Source organism: Cinclus cinclus, chromosome 6, assembly GCF_963662255.1.
Source record: "Cinclus cinclus chromosome 6, bCinCin1.1, whole genome shotgun sequence".
NCBI lineage: Eukaryota > Metazoa > Chordata > Aves > Passeriformes > Cinclidae > Cinclus > Cinclus cinclus.
Window position 1 is genome coordinate 47,937,535 of NC_085051.1, and position 17,256 is coordinate 47,954,790.

The 17,256-nt window shown below is 39.3% G+C and overlaps 1 protein-coding gene across 1 annotated transcript; it reads right to left on the bottom strand.

Annotated features, from left to right (window-relative positions):
* Nucleotides 1-1,788: 1,788 nt before the first annotated feature.
* Nucleotides 1,789-5,312, bottom strand: LOC134045242 (serine protease inhibitor 2.1-like). The gene is made up of 4 exons (XM_062494916.1): nucleotides 4,667-5,312; nucleotides 3,584-3,854; nucleotides 2,793-2,940; nucleotides 1,789-1,983 (listed from the first exon to the last, which is right to left on the bottom strand). The coding sequence occupies exons 1-4, from the start codon at nucleotides 5,310-5,312 to the stop codon at nucleotides 1,789-1,791; spliced, it is 1,260 nt and encodes a 419-aa protein (XP_062350900.1).
* Between the last annotated feature and the right edge of the window lie 11,944 nt (nucleotides 5,313-17,256).

Consider the following 17,256-nt stretch of genomic DNA (forward strand, 5'->3'; position numbering starts at 1 on the left):
AAACTCCTTAGCAGAGAGAATTCACTTTTAAATATAACAACATTCTTTAGAAAAAGTTATCTTCCATGGAAAATTTGGAAAATACATTAATAAGTTGAACTGTTGTGGTGGTTTAAGCCTGGTTGGATGAAAAATCCCTACTAAATTCATTCTATCACTCCTTTCCTCAACTGGAAAATGCAGAGAAAATAAAATGAAAGGTTTGTGAGTTGAGATTAGTATAGGAAGAGATCACAAACTGATTACTGTCACAGGCAAAATAGACTCAACTTGGAGAAATTAATTGAATTTATTACCAATCAAAGCCAGAGAAGGATAATGAGAAGTAAAACAGATCTTAAAAACACCTTTGCCGCAGCTCAGGGAGAAGGGCAATAAGGCTCATGGTCAGTTCATCACATGTTGTTTCTTTCTGCTGTTGCTTCCTCCTCAGGGAGAGGAGTCTTTTCCTGCTCCACTGTGGGGTCCCTCACACAGGAGACAGTCCTCCACAAATTTCTCAAGTGTGAGTCTTTCCCATAGAGTACAGGTTTTATTAACTGCTCCAACACGGGTCCCTTCCATAGGATGCAGTCCTTCCTTCAGACACAGCCTGCTCCAGGATGGGTCCCTTCCATAGGATGCAGTCCTTCCTTCAGGCACAGCCTGCTCCAACACGGGTCCCTTCCATAGGATGCAGTCCTTCCTTCAGGCACAGCCTGCTCCAACACGGGTCCCTTCCATAGGATGCAGTCCTTCCTTCAGACACAGCCTGCTCCAGGATGGGTCCCTTCCATTGGATGCAGTCCTTCCTTCAGACACAGCCTGCTCCAGGATGGGTCCCTTCCATAGGATGCAGTCCTTCCTTCAGGCACAACCTGCTCCAGGATGGGTCCCTTCCATAGGATGCAGTCCTTCCTTCAGGCACAGCCTGCTCCAGGATGGGTCCCTTCCATAGGATGCAGTCCTTCCTTCAGGCACAGCCTGCTCCAGCATGGTTCCCCCACGTGGTCACAAGCCCAGGCAGCAAACCTGCTCTAGAGTGGGTTTATCCTCTCTTCAGGGGTCTGCAGGTCCTGCCAGGAAACTGTTCCAGTGTGGGGTTCCCATGGGGTCACAACCTTCTTTTGGACAACCACCTACTCCAGAGCGGGCCACCTCCATGGGCTGTAGGTGATGTCAGCTCTCCCCTGGACCTCCAGGGGCTGCATGGTGACAGCCTGCTCACCATGGTCTGCACCACAGCCTGCAGGTGGATCTTTGCTTTGGCACCTGAAGCACTTCCTCCCCTTCATTCTTCACTGGCCTGGATGTCTGGAGGGTGGTTTCTGTCATGTTTTTCTCACTCTGCACTCTTCTGGCCTCAATTACTTCTGTGAAATAACTTTATTCCCTTCTCAGATATGTTACCACAGCATTGTTACTATCATTCCCGATTGGCTCAGCCTTCAGCAGCAGCAGATCCATCTTGGAGCGTGGCAGTGACTCTGTCAGATATGTGGGAAGCTTCTTGCATCTTCTTGGTGAAATCACCCCTATAGGCCCCCCACAGGCCCCCACTACCAAAACCTTGCCATGCAAACCCAATACAATTATTCAGCTGGGGAAAATGTTACATTTAAAAAGTGTCAATTGATGGTGATTTTTTACCATTTCTTTTTTTATTATTAATTTGGTAAGGAAATTTCTCACTTACTTCTGAATATCCATCAATCAAAGACTGGTTAGCAGCACTATCTAGCCCAAAACTGCAAATGCTGTAGCCATTATAAACCATACTCAATACTACTATGCCAAATTACCCAGTGATTACTCCTGAGTAGGATCAACAATTTTCCCCATGAAAAGTGTGGTGCCAGTTTGCTTGTCAGATATCAAAATAAGGAAGGGCCTGTTGAATTTGATGGTACGAGGAGCATAGGAAACTCTGTTGAAAATTATGGCAGTGGATCCTGCAGCTTCAGTTCCAGCCTCATCAACTTCCAGCAAGGCCTTGTGAATTGCCTGCACAGAATAGGAAAAAACCACTGTGGTTTATATATGGGACAGGTAGCAGGAGTAAAATAAATTCCCTTCTTGTGGAACATTTAAGAGAAGAAAGGAGTAATAAATCAATGAAATTGTATTGTATGATAAATCTCCAACACTTTGAAACTAGGGTATTTTCTATGCCAGGACTGGGCAAAGAGGGCCAAAAATTAGCATGGACACACTGAAATGCATTATCGCCAGTGCTAAATAGAGTGGGGGGAAAATACCCTATTAGAAGATATTTTCTTAGTTGGTTTGGACTTCTACTAGCAGCACTTTCTCTTATTTCAATGTTAGTTAAAAACTGCTACTTAAATGCTAATATGGGGCAGTATTTGGCATCTTTAACATTAAATCATAACTCAAACTGACATAGTCAAATTGTGCTACTACAAACTGGAGATTTCCTGAAAACTTTGGGAGTATTAAAAATCGAGATATTAATCAACACAAATATAATAATGAACTTCTCATTTGTAGTTTACTTGACACAACTTCATGTAAACTATTATATACCAGTGCCAAGAAGTTATTTAAAATGTTGCCCAAATTTTCTATATATTTAATATCCAGTTTTTTAATGACAGTAATAAAGTAATAAAAAGTGAGCTGGCAGATTCTTTCTGTAAAAAAGCATGACTACTGAGCCAGCCCCTACATGCCATGTTGAGTTTTACTTACAACTTCAGTAATATAAAGAAGGAAATAAAGTCTTTGAAAATCCCAGACACAACTGTTAAAAACAACCAACCACCATCCCATCACCTGCTCTGTCTACTTACTTGTGAAACCTGGAGATGGTGATTGCCACTAATTCCAGACAGATCAGCATTACCTGAGAACACTTCAGTAATGCCCATTTGCTCAAGCAGGGTTTTAACATCATAAGACCCACTAACAGAAAACTTTGGTAACTGCAGATTTAATCTCCTGTTGATCAAAGAAAACAAAAGAGCAGTGAGCCTTTGCAGCCTTGTTTCAGCCAGCAGGGTGGATAGCACGTAACTCAGCAATACTTGAAAGCATTCTTTTGATTGCAAATTTGTTTGATGGTAGTCTGTATTCGTTGAGCAATTTTGGCATCCTGAAAGATGCACCATCTTCTTGTATCTACAATCTGTATTCGATTTTGGGAAAAGAAACAAATTTCTTCCTTGTTGCTCTTTCGTCTTAGTGCCATATGTGCAGCTAGTAGAGGTTTTTGGCTAAAGGGTCACAGAGAGCTAGCAGACCACTAGTGGAAAGCCTAAAGTAAGTGGAAAAGAGGATAAAATCTAAGATATAGTGAAAGAAATGAATCATGCTAACACCGTGAAAGAAGAGGTAAGGAGTCAAAAAGTAGCCAAGCAAGTTTTGAGGCAGCTGTTACAATGCTGTGACCCCTTCTGTCAGGTCACAGAGCCTGCAGTTTCTTAGTGATTATGCTCTGCTTTGACTCATTAGGGGAATTGCTTAAAACTTTCCTTTATGAAATCAGGGCATTATGTGTACTAGGAGATGATCTGAAACTGGCATTTTCTCTTAAAAACAATGATGTATCCTCAAATACATCAATGCATACACTTAGAGATACCTGGTCACAAGTCTGCTATCCCATTTACAAACAGTTTCCTTGGAGAGAGCATCTTCCACTTGCTTCATCTTCCCATCATCAGGCAGAATAAGCAATGCTCGTGCAGTGCCCTGGTAAGGCAGCTCTACCACCAGACAGGAGAGATCCTGGTCATAGTAAATGTTTGAGATACCATCACGCTGCATCATGTTGACTCTAACAGATGCATTTGTGTTCACAAAAAAATCATCCTCATATGTATGCAAAGGATCAAAAGACTTTTCCCAGGCAGCTAAAGGGGAAAAAGAGATGTTGTTGCACTCAAATGTGAAGATCACAAAAAATGGCTCATCTAAATTACATCAGCTTTGATGTAGGACACTGGAGGTATATTGGTGGGGGAAGAGGCTCACTAAATCACTTCAACCTCCTCCATAACACACAATAAAGCATTCTAGCTGTGCAGTAAGCTCATCATATTTCGTGTGGGCACATCATGTCTTGCTGAAGAGCAACCAAAGGCTGATGACCAGTTGAGAGTCCTTCTTCTACTGTAAGCCTGTGTAATGCCTTTCATGACATTTAAAAGCAATCATTTAAGCATTCAGTCACAGGACATTATGCCTTTTCTGTTAGGCCATATCCCATGCAAGCTGACGGCACTCAGTCCTGTATGGAATTCATCACCAATTAAAGAGTCCTAACATCTTAGCAAGGCTCCAAAAGCACAGGCCATCAAGATGCTATGTCCCAGGTTTTCATGAAGAGCACCTAGTAGGTCTACCATAAAACTGGGGTTTCTGTGCGAGGATATCAGTCCACCAAGTCTGACTGGTGAGACTGTGTGGATCCACGTCTATGAGGATCTACTAGAGTGGAACTTTTCTGTCCACAGCTTTCAAGAAATTGAGTCAAGACCAAGAAATCAGTATTTCTCAACTATCACATGCTCTGCTTTGGGCCAGATCTAATCTTTACTTGAAAGGTTCTGCACAATTTAGCTCTTTCCTAAATCATCACTCTGGTAATAAATCATCAGAAGTTCTCTAAAAGTTTTATTTTGCATCAAAACTATCTACTGAAATATTATTTTAAGTATCTTACCTTTAAAGTAAATATAGTTTACAAGAACCAGTACGGTAGTCGGATCAAGATGTCCAATTAATTCAGGAATCTTCCCCTTGGTTTTCTCCTCTACATATTTATTGATTTGCTTTGTAGCTTCTTCTGGTTTATGAAATTCACTGGAGAAAAAATCTGCATCATAATATTCTTTGGTATTTTTTAAAAATGACTCCTGTGGTTCATACCCCGTAGCAGTAAAAAGGGCATTCCCTATATTTAATGTGATATTAACATCTGCACAGTTCAGTACTGACAAAATTTTGTGAAAACTTTCATGTACATCATGTATGCGAGTCTCATTCAGGTTGCCAAAGCCCAGTCCTTCAAAAATCTGAGACAGAGTGGTTGATTTAGCACCAACAGCCAACATAGCAAAGGCAGTGGAGATGCTCATGGGAGAAAAGAAAACATTTTTATCAGCTTCTTTTGATGAAGCCTGCTTGTAAAATCTAAATACAAAATCTGCATAGTTAGATCCTTTCTTGTCACAACTATATGTTAATAAATTTTCTCTTCCATCCTGCAGGTTAGTATTGTTGACTTCATGGCAAATGTCTTCAGGACAGCAATGAGTTACAGCACAAAAAACAGCAAGGAGCAAACATAGGCACAGGAGACACTTCATCTTCTTTTCAAATTGTTCTGCTACAAAATAAACAGTCATTAAATGAGCATATGGTAATGATGTGCTTGGTTGTAAGAAATAATGAATAGTTTGCTAGCATAAATGTTGCATAGTTCAACTGTAAATATCTAACCTACATAGCATGTTTAAAATTCTCATGGGCACAATGTCAAATTTATTTAACAAATTCAAATAGGTTATGGATTAAAATGTCAGGCATAATAAAGTCATAATATTCCATGGTAACTACTCTGAAAAAGCAATACTTTTTTCCATTGGCAATGAAAATATAAAGCTGCAGTCCATAATAATCTTTGTTAACAATGACATTATCTTCCCAAAACACTGTCTCCTATAGGTTACATCTAAACAAACAAGTTATTACATGGTAAGGTATGGTGTGGGTTTCACAGACATCAAATACTCCACAGCATCTGCCCATAAGCAGTTTGATAAATGTAAGGAAATGTGGTGCAGCTCACTACTCATTAGGACTGAGTAAATTCTCTCACTTTCCTCAGGACAGTGGTACATGGACTATCCTCTGCTTTTAAAATTCATACCCCTGTTTACTTCATGGTTACTGACTCACATGGCCAGTTACTGGCCACAACTGATAAATGATGGAAGAAGTTCAGCTACGTGAACTTCAAGGCAAAAGCCTGGAGCATCCTGTGCCATGACAGCAGTGCACAGAGAGGTGGGCACAATGTGGCAAGCAGCAGGTTTGCATCAGATAAAGAGATGAATGTTTGGAATGAAGGAATCCTCCTTTTGGGGGAGCTGCAACAAGTGTTTGTAACTTCTTAAATGGTGGTTTGCCCCTCACCATGGGTTAACCTGCATGGAATGTGGGAAGGACCTGGGTCAAAGAGGAAGAGGAGCACTCATCCCATTTGGACATCAAAGGACACAGGTTAATTCCCTCGGTGATTACAAGTTTCCTCATTATGCTTGTTCTCCTAAAGCTGACATGATATACTTCCCATGAGCTGCGTGCTCTCCCCACAAACTGGAACAAGGCTGGTTTACTGAGATCAGTTCCCTGCAGCTCTGGGAAGGCATCTCATACAAACCCTCTTCAGAACTGTATCAAGCTATTGATGAAAAACAGCTTTTTGCCCTCACATGTTGAGTGCGAAAACATTTCTAGAACTTCTCAACTGTCATGGATCCTCTTCTGGTTTCCTGCCAATACAGCCTGTTTTTATCTTTTTCTTTCAGGAATGTATATTCCCATGTCCACAGTAAAGTTCTCTTGGTCCTACAGTAATTCCTAGATGTGAAAGAAGACAGTATATATTATCTAAAGATTTTGAGTTTCTGATGGCAGCCCAAGTTCAAGGATTCTGGGTGATTAACCAGTTATTTTAATTTTTGCATTTTTGGTCTTTCTTGTTTCCATAGCAAACAGATAGCTGTTTGTTCTCATATTTGCTAGGATCTGGGAGTACTGCCTGCCCGAGATCAGCCAGGGCCCACTGCAGGGACCCCCGTAACAAGTGGCAACACTAAATTTGAATTTCCTTAAAACAAAAGATGGAGTATGGCCCTAGAGGGGAATATGATTAAACTATTTGCTACTCTTTTAGGCAGAACTCTGTGTCTTTTACACAGAAAAAAAAAAAAAAAGAAAAGAAAAATGGCAAAATCCAAACAACCTTTATGTACTGTGGAAAAAAGAATAAATAATACAGTAAAAAGGTGTTTCAAAAGTATTTGCTGTTTAGCATGTTATAGTCTGTTTTTCTGTAGTTATTTGAGATATTGGACACTTAATTGAGAAAGAAAAAATTATTTTGCTTTCTGTGTCCATGCAGAGCTTAGCCCAAATTTTAAAGAATTTCTGAAGCAAAGAGTATGGTTTGTTGTTTTGTTTTTTTTTTTTCTGCAGCAAACTTATATTAGGCATGGCTCTGTTTATAACCTCTGCTGTAAGAGATCGGTCAAAAAACTTCTCGCAGTATCATAACTCTCTACAGAAATCAAAAATAAGTACTTTTATCAAAAGCTGGAACACACTGAACATCATCATCAAGTTTTCCTCAGGTACTTTTCCTTTTAGAGGTGAAAATCACATTACTTTCAAAATTTTGAGATTAGAATTTATTTTTTTTTACACAGATATTTTTGTTAACATTTCAAAGCTGAAGAAATTGTAAAGGCTTTGTTAAATCTGGAGGTACTTTTTTATGCAAATTGGAAATTCAAAAAATAATTCTCTTCAAGACCACATATTAGTTTGTCTATGGGAGTAAAAGGGTCAATTAAATTTAAATTGTGGCCTTCCACCCACCCCCTACATTCAACTCAGTCCTAATTAGAGAGCCTGGCCTTAGCAATTCAATTGTTGCTTTATAAATTAAGTCACCAAAAGAGTTTTTAAATTGGACGTAGTGTTCAGTCACTTGTGGGATTATACTAATTTTGAGTCACTGTGAAGGCTGTTTCCAACCTGAAAGGTGATTACATCAGTATTCTCTTTTAACAAGTACTTAATAAGTCCCCATGACTTCAAAGGGTTTTTTAGTCTGATTTCAGTCTAAACATATTCCCCCAGAACAGCAGGTCCCACTGGTCCCTTCATGTCTGCTTGGTTAATATTTCATTGCAACATCCACACAGAGCCAAATCACAAACAGACAAATGAAATTAACCTAATATTAAAATTCCACAGACTGCAGAAAGCATTATTTCCAACTCTCTAAAAAAATGCATGTTTAGTACTTACAAAATCAGGAGCCCTGTTGCATTCAGCTGACCATGCTGTTTCCCACACGGTTACTTATATTGCTTCATCATCTTCTGCTTAGAGATGTTAAACATTACACAGACCCGATAAAAATTAGAGCCAACCAAAATAAAGGAGGAAACAAAGCAAATATTGATGAAACAGGGTTTGCAAGGATCATCTCTGTTATTCAGCCAGAGAAGCAGACAATCTTCAGCCATCTGATAGTAGCTGTGACATCCTCTCTGTTGCCTCTGACCATGTGGAGGAGCTTTCGTACAAATATTGTGTGATTAGGACCCTACTGGAGACCAGGAGGTTGTGCCTGGAATCACTAGAAACAGCTGCTAGCTCTTGGTGCCAGCAGTCAGACTTTCTTTGTTGTGATGAAGCACACATGGAGCTGACAGCCATGTATCACATCAACTCAGTGCTCTTCCAAAATCTATCCAGAGACAAATCTTCTGCACGATCTTCAGCCTTTATATAGATGACAAAGGGATTGCCTGCACTTTTCACTCTGTAGCTTAACATCACTGAGGGGGTATGTGGCAGACACGTTTCTGTGATAGGTTTCCCACCCTGGCTGATGTGGTCCCTTCATCTATCTCAGTTCTGTGTGCATCCCATTACTGCCTTGGGCAGGTGTGGGAATACCAGTAGCAGGCTGTTTACTCCCACATGTTGGCATACTGCATGCATGCACCCACTTCTCATTCTTCTTGCCCTCTCACACACTTTTAAATTGTTCAAATGAAAACAAGTGGCATTTGTTTCTATTAACTTTTCCCAATAGGAATGAAATGCTGATGAATCAAGATGACTGAATTTTTCCAGTTAACAACAAAGACCATTATTGCATGGTGGCATAAAATACATTTCCCCATTTGTGGTGACTCTTTTCTTTGTACTTGTTTGCTCACATGTGTAATTTTGTTGTTACAAACATAGATAAACATGGGGACAGAACATAGATAAACACTGACTGGACAATCCCCTTCTTTGTTTTCCTCTATATTTCTTCCCCTCTTCCCCCCTCCTCTCTTCCCTTTTTACTTATTCCTTCTGACTCTGGCTGTAAAGGTCACAAACACAGAGATTATTTTACTCATCAAAGCCCAGGTGAATAACAGGTCATGGTGGTCAAGGGCGAAGTGTGTTACAAAATGGTTATAAGCCTCTTGTTTTCTCTTTCATTTGTAATGCCTTGTAATTACTGTTTTGTTTTTAATAATGTTAAGCTAAACTTTAACAAGGCATTTCCTTACCATTTCATTATAGCAGCAGAAATAAGGTGGGACAGCAGCTTGAAACTAAAGTGATGAGCAGATGGATGCACACATGCCAGATGTAGCATGCACTGCCACGAGCCTTTACAGTCCCACCTCCCTGCTGACCACAGTTTCAACTCTAAGTCATGAAACCATGTTAACCAGCTTCATACTGATCATTTTTCTAATGAACTAGGTCTTCTGCTCTACTATTTATTTTTTATAGGAATAAAAGTACAGAACACAGAAATAACTAAACAGATGTGTTTTATTCCTTCTGACAATTAAAACCACAATAAAGTCTACATTGCCTGAGTCCATATTACTGCTGTATAGTTCATGTATGTCAGTTTCTATACCACACCCCAGCTCACATTTTGATGTCTTTAGAAGAAATAGAGCCATATAGTCACTTCATGCATTTACTAATACCTTGCAAACATCTTCATGGCAGTTTATTTTGTTTTTAACAGAACATTCTAAAGCAGGTTTAGAAAGTTCTTAATTAACCAGTGACTCGTATATTCAATGGCGAGAGAAGTACTCAATTTGGCCAGTGTTCTTGGTATGCTTCTATACCTTAGGTAAGGAAATTAGAGTTTTTGTGTCAATTTAACAACAATAAAACTCTTCTGGGATTATGGCTCACAAATACACAAGTTACTTCAAATACCAAGAAATTTTATACCTATAAGTCTATTGTCATAACTTACATAAAGACTTTTTAGTGCAAAGAATATAGACCAAAAGCCTATGGACAGAGCAGCAATATGAAGGAAATGGAGTATGGAATTAGGAAGAAAATGGACATTTCCTTCCCCTCCATTTCCTTGCTGATAGCCTTGAGTTATGTGATAGTCTTTGGGAAGGATTGGGCACTCAAAGTGCAGGAAAACTGCTAAGATTGGAAATGTATGCATGTCTGATGAACTATGTTTTTTCTAGTCTGGATGGGGTATACAATGAAGAATAAAGGCACAATCTGCTCATAATGGTCATGCCATGCTTTCAACACTACTTGGAGAATCTCCTCTATTGTCCTACCAGAAAAAGAACATTCAGTAGTTTAGAAAGGGACTGTGAAATTAGGATGAAATATAATCTGTATATAGTGAAGAAAACTTGCACAAGGAGGGGTAAATTCCGCTCACAGAACTATTTTTTCATCTGAATTAGCATCATTCATTTGAACAAAGTAGAGAACAGGGATGAGAGTTTAAAAAAATTACCAATGGCAATGACCAATAGTGAACACTCATCATAATTTTTCAGTTGGAAAACCAATTCCTGTTGCAAATTATGCACTAGATGTAGCATGTGAGTTAAATGTGTGGTGCACTGATAACAACTTAAAAACGGAACCCTCTATTGCTGCTTTGGTGTGTGCAGGTTGGCAGGTATGACACAGGAAACATAGTCTCCTGTGAAAGGGGCAGGAGAGTAGGCAGGTGGGTTAGAAATCTTTATTTAGGCCCAAAAAGAAGGCTGATTTTTTCATTATTTCTACATGTAACAGCTTTACCATGGATTTTCTTTTCAGACCTGAATATTTCTGTAGCAGTAATATTAGTAATGAAAGAGCTACCAAGATTTTAATATCTGTGTGATGTCCATCGGGGATATTGTGAAAGAATAGTATGGGCTCTGTTTTCTTTCTAACTGACACAATAGATGACAAAATAATAATATTGAACATAAAGATCTCCAATAATATAATTGATTGGCCAAGCACTGTTTGGGATACTGGAATGATTTCATATTGGGATGGACCACCTGATGAGAGAACTGCTGAAAATTCAGGATAGATGGTAACTTTGTTGAGCAGCTCAGTTTTGGCCTTGGGAACATCACTAACCCTAATAGGCTTCAGTTTTCTCATCTGTAAAATAAAAATGACTCATCTAACTTTCTCACTGAGATTAGACGATGTGAAAATAAAAAATTACTTTCAAAGGTCTTGAGCATTACTTAGTTCTTTATTGAGTTTAATGAAGACAGGATCATTTTTATCAATTTAATCCATGACACCTCACTTGGTAACAGTGATACAAAATTTGAAAATCTGTGGTCTGAAGGATGCAGCTTTATACAGCTTCAAAGTGAAATTTGAGTTTCCTCAATTGCAAGCTTCCATAAAAAGTACTCTGGACTTTACAGAAAGTGTCTTCTTTCCTGGTATGCTTTGCACTTTTATTCAAGGGGTAGTAGTTATGAGGAACATTACAGCATGGGCATGGGTGATTAAGCACACCCAAGTACTCCAAGTATTAATAACCTGTATGCACCACATGACACTGCACAAGCCAATCCTTTTACAAGACATTTTTCTTTCATGTCTAGAAAATTCAAATATCCATTGCCAGCACCTACAGCATACAAATATTACACAGAAAAATAGAAAATGATAAGACCATTGTGCTCACTGAATTTTTTCATTTGTCTTTCAGTTTGACCCAAGTATGTGCCAGCAGGGATTGCTTCACCTGAGCTTCTTAATCTATTGCCCATCGAGTATTGGGCTTTTAAAATCATATTATTTACCTATGGTAAGACACCTAACTCCTGACTGTGTAAGCTAAGAGAGGACGGATGGTCAGTCTTAGTGGGTAGCTATGAGCAGCCAAGAAGCTAAGTTTCTGCAACACAAACCTGTGACTGGGCTGGGAAGGGAAGCAGAAACTCCCAAGTCCCAACCCAATGCTTTGTAACTACTGGTCTGTCCTTCTTTCCTAATAATGTTGTTGCATTAAAGAAAGAAAGGAATTAATCAATTAATTATGGGTTTCCAACAGCAATATAGTACTTAAAATTTTAATAAATATGTACCTATACAATATGAAAATATAGTTAACAAGAACCATCCCAATGAGTAATTCAAGACTTAAGCAACTTACATTATTCTGAAAGCCTTCATTAAAAAGTTCTTCTTCCTGTTCGGTCCCTGCTATCTGGGACCATCTCATCTGAATTGCTTTCTTTACCTCCTATGTACTCCTGAGTGATACTGAATCAAATGCCTACCTTAGATCACACAGCTGATCGAGTAAAGTTGGTCAAAGTAGATTGAAATAAACAGTAATGACATTATTCTGTGACTCAGAAGCTCAGCTGCCCAAGCACACCATATGGATTTTGGCTAATGCACAAAGAAAGGACACAGAAAGTGGTCTTGCAAGCCACAGAGTCAATTTACCATGTTTATTACACCTTGTCAGTCTCCCTCAGACTCATACAGAACAGCTATGTTGAAAATGAGGGTACAAACACAGGAATGCACCAGGGAACAAGTGCAGGAGGCAGATTTCAATGTTATTTTGAATAGATATAGAGTAGATTAAATTTTGCTGTGGAAGCTGTTTTTAACCATGTTGGGAGAAGATTTAGACCAACACCACACAGCTTTTTAAAAATCCTACTCTACATCAATATGCAGACAAATTAAACAAAGCCATTTTTCTATGTAATGAACCATTACACAAGCATCTCACACCTGTTACTTTAAACAGCAAAACTGTTGGAACTGTGACAAAACCTCCCTAATCCAAACCTGACAATACCCTGTCTAGTGCTGTCTCCTACATACTGATATCTCCTCTGACATTCTTTTCCTGCCTTTCCTCACATCACACACAGTCACTTGCAGCCAGTCACTCTCATCTTGGCACATCATTCCTCTACCCCTGCTTGCTCCATTATCTTGGTGAGCAACGGCAAACAGAGCCTATTGAAGAATTATAGAGGAAGGCATTCCCAAAGGAGTCACAGCAAGACCCTTCCTTGAAACTTAACCTCTGGGGATGAGGAAAAGCCCAGACTGATTTTCACAGAATACCCAGGTGTCTTCTTGCATAGAGCAGCACAGCATTATGGCACTTCTAGGGCTGGGGTCAGCAAGAATGGGGTCAGCCGTAGAGAGCAAAAAGGTTAATCAGGTCACAAGAGCTTCTAGGTGATGATGTCCTGCTCTTAGGTTCATTGATCAGCCAGTGAGAGTATTTTATTTTTCTTGATGATGCAATGTTTTTAAATGAATGCCTTTGGTAGAACTTAGGTGGGTGGGGATTATGAAAACCAGTTTGAACTGGTCTCTGGCCTTTGTGAATGCTCCGACTCTCATACTAATGATGATTGAATTAATCTCCTAACAAACACGTTTGTTTTTCTAATTCGCCTCCACACACTTAATTACTATAGCTCCAAACCCAACACCCAAATATTACAGCAGAGAGGGCACTTAGTCTTCCCTGATCTCCAGAAATCTCTGAACTATTGGGGTCCTTCCTGAAGTAATTTCTGAAGCACAGTGAATAAGGTCTCCTCATCAGAAACAGAATCCTGGAACCCAAGACTATGTCTAAGAGAATTCACTCTCTACAAAGGAGGATATTTTTTACCAGCATATTCTAAGCATATTTCTGTTCACAGTTTAGTGTAAAAGTAATTATTTTTACTTCTTCTCTATAGGCATTCAGTGGCCAGCCAAAGCTAAGAAGTTCCTAGATCCTTTGAGCTGGAGGCCTCTGCTTATCTTTGATGGAAGTAGGGTTATACTCAAGCTATAACTTCAGTGTTCTATTACTCACAACCTTCTTCACAAATGCTCAACATTTTTCCCACACCTGAGAAACTTTCCTAGATTGCACAAGTATCCAGATTCTTCCTGTAGCTCTTAATGTTCCACTCAAAAATCTTTTCTCAGAAAAACTTATTGGAAGTTGTCTGAGAGAGAAATTTCCATGTAAGAAAGCAGAGTCTGAGAAACTTTAACATTTTCATGACTATTTGACTTTGTCAATACTTTGAAAGAGAAATTATGAAAATGTTCCATGTTAATTTTTATTTTATAAGAGAAGAAGTGATAATTTTTCTACTATTTAACAATAAAATGGAAAACAAAATTCAAAACAATTTTTAGGCAATTTGTTGAATATTTAAATTTTTTACCACAACTTGTCTAAAACTCGTTGTATTGAAATTTCTCTTGGGAGAGAAAGGTAATTTATTTTATGTGAAGCTAATACAAATAAGGGACTATGAACATAATTTAAAGGCAATTGTAGAAAAGTCTAACTGGAAAGAAAACAATTGTTTACAAGAAAGTTTTGATCATGCACACAATTCTTCAAGTCAGAATGGAAAATCCTCTGCATCAATTGTAGAGGACCTGAGGAATGAAGTTGTCATTATTTTGCCACTGACAGTTTTATTCTCATTTGCCTTTTTTTGTGAACTAAAACCAGATTTATCATATATGATAATAGGTGTCAAGAAAAAAACAGCTTAAAACTGGTATACTGAGAAGTAATTCACATTAAAAAATAAATTTTATTCAAGTTTCCTATGAATCTGATGGGCAAAACTGATTACTAGTGAGATATTCCCATTAAAAAAAAATATATACATTTGATAGAGAAATAAAAGAACAAAACACAGAAATATTAAATAAGAGAGATAAGAGATCTGGTTAGACACTTTGTGAAAGTTCACTGGTAAATAGCAAGGAATTCATGTGATTGTAAGAACTATAATTAATGGTTGCAAAAAGAACAAAACTGCAAATATGAAGGCAAACATAAATTCACCCACTTCAACCATTCACGGTGATAGAAAGACCCTTTTAAACTCTCAGAAAAACCCACACTTATTTTATTTCTTTTGATATTGAAAGCTCCTAAACTTACGACTCATTTAAAATTGTTTCAATTTTTTAGCAATTTCCTACTGAACCACTGAGCTGATCTAAATGTTGCTGTTAACTGAGGAAATAAAAATGTCCTAAGAGGTCTTGGACACCCTTGGGCACAACAAGAGGAAACAAACACTTTGGCTTTGGCAGTAAGTAGAAGCTATACATACACAGTAGAATACATGTATACTGTATGAATACACACATACACAAGCTTTCGCTCTTCCCCTTTCTTCACATCTCCCACTGTTTGGTTTCCTTTTTCCTGGTCACTGAGCATAGAGATGACCTATTCAGTGGCCTATACAGCATCACTGCAAAATCTATCCTAAATGGCAGTGACTAACCTGAGACCATCATGCCAAGTATAAACCAAGGGCTTTTCCCCTTGTGTTCTTTGCCTTGTATTTAGTGGCAGTGATTCTCCTCTGATCAGCTGGCAACTGAGTACTGTGAGATGCTTCACAATGAACAAAGTGAAAACACCAGCAAAATGTGTCATATCACAATTTAAAAAGGTCCCACATCATCTCTGACTTCTCTTAACAACAAACACCTGAACTCAGTGCTTATAAACGGTATTCCCTCCCTACTAGTGTATGATTGGTTTAGGTCCTGCCCTGAGGAATTTTATAAGTTTTCAGAAGAATGTGGCATACACCAACCAAACTATTAAAATATATGTACATATCAACTTTTCAAAGAATTCTTTGGCAAAGGATTCTGGCTACTGCTGTAAAAGACAATAAAATGTTTCTATAAATACATTACCAATAAGAAGCTAAATAGAATCTCCATCCTTAATTGGATGCAAGAAGGAGGATTGTGACAATGGATGAGGAAAACACTGAGATTCTCTGTGCCTTCTTTGGTTCAGTTGTTAATAATAAAACTGGTTGTTCGCAGGGTACCCAGACACCTGAGCTGCAAGACAGCACATGGGGAAGAATGAAAACCCCATAAACCAAGGAAAACGGTCAGCAACCACTTGCACCACTTAGACGCACACAAGGGTACTGAGGAAGCTGGTGGAAGAGCTCACCAATCCACTTTCAATCATTTATCAGCAGTTCTGGCACACCAGGGAAGTCCCAGACAAATGGAGCTGGCAAATGGGCTGTCCATCTATAGGAAGGGCCAGAGGGAAGATCTGGGGCATTACAGGACACTCAGTGCCAGGGAAGGTTATGGAGCAGATCCTCATGAGTGCCATGACATGGCATGCAGAGGACAACTGGGTGATCAGTCACAGCCAGCACAGGTTTATGAAAGGCAGGTGCTACTTGTACCAACCTGACCTCCTTCTCTGAGAAGGTGACCAGCTGAGTGAATGAGGAATGGCTGTGGATGTTGTGTACCTGGACTTTAGTAAAGCCTTTGTCGCTGTCTCCCAAAGTATCAAGTCAAAACAACCACCTGCAACACTACAGAGTGGCTGAAAAGCTGCCTGGTGGAGAAGGACCTGGGGGTGCCATTTGACAGCAGCTGAACATGAGCCAGCTGTGCCCAGGTGGCCAAGAAGGCCAGTGGCATCCTGGACTGTGTCAGCAACAGTGCAGCCAGCAGGAGCAGGGCAGGGATTGTCCCCCTGAACCCAGCTCTGGAATCCTGTGCTCAGTTCTGGGCCACTCATGACAAGAAATATACTGAGGTGCTGGAGCATGTCCACAGAAGGGCAACAGAGCTGGGGAAGGGTCTAGACAGTCAGTCATGTGAACAGCAGCTGAAGGAGCTGAGGGTGTTTAGCCTGGAGAAAAGAAGGCTGAGGGGGGACCTTATCACTCTCTACAACTCTCTTAAAGGAGAGGTGTAGTCAGCTGGGGGTCAGTTTCTTACCCCGAATTACAAGTGATAGAAGAAGAAATATGGCCTCAAGCAGGGTTGCGGGGGTTAAATTGAGTATTAAGAAATAATTCTTCATGGAGAGGGCTGTCAAACATGGGAACAGGCCACCCAGAGAAGTGGTTGAGTCATCACCCCTGGTGGTATTTTGAGGATGTGTGGATGTGACACTTAGGTACAGGGTTGGACTTGAATGCTCTGGATTAAGAGTTCATCTTAAGGGTTGATTTTCCAGCCTAGAAGATTCTATGTTTCTATGACAGTCATGTTTATTATTCAATAGTTTGTCACACTTATTCTTAGAACTACAAATTCTGCAGTTTCAAAAAACCTGAAGCTGAACTAACTATTCTGTTCTTCAAATGCTCGACTGCATATTTTTGAAAAAATTGAACATTGCATGTTTCACTTCCT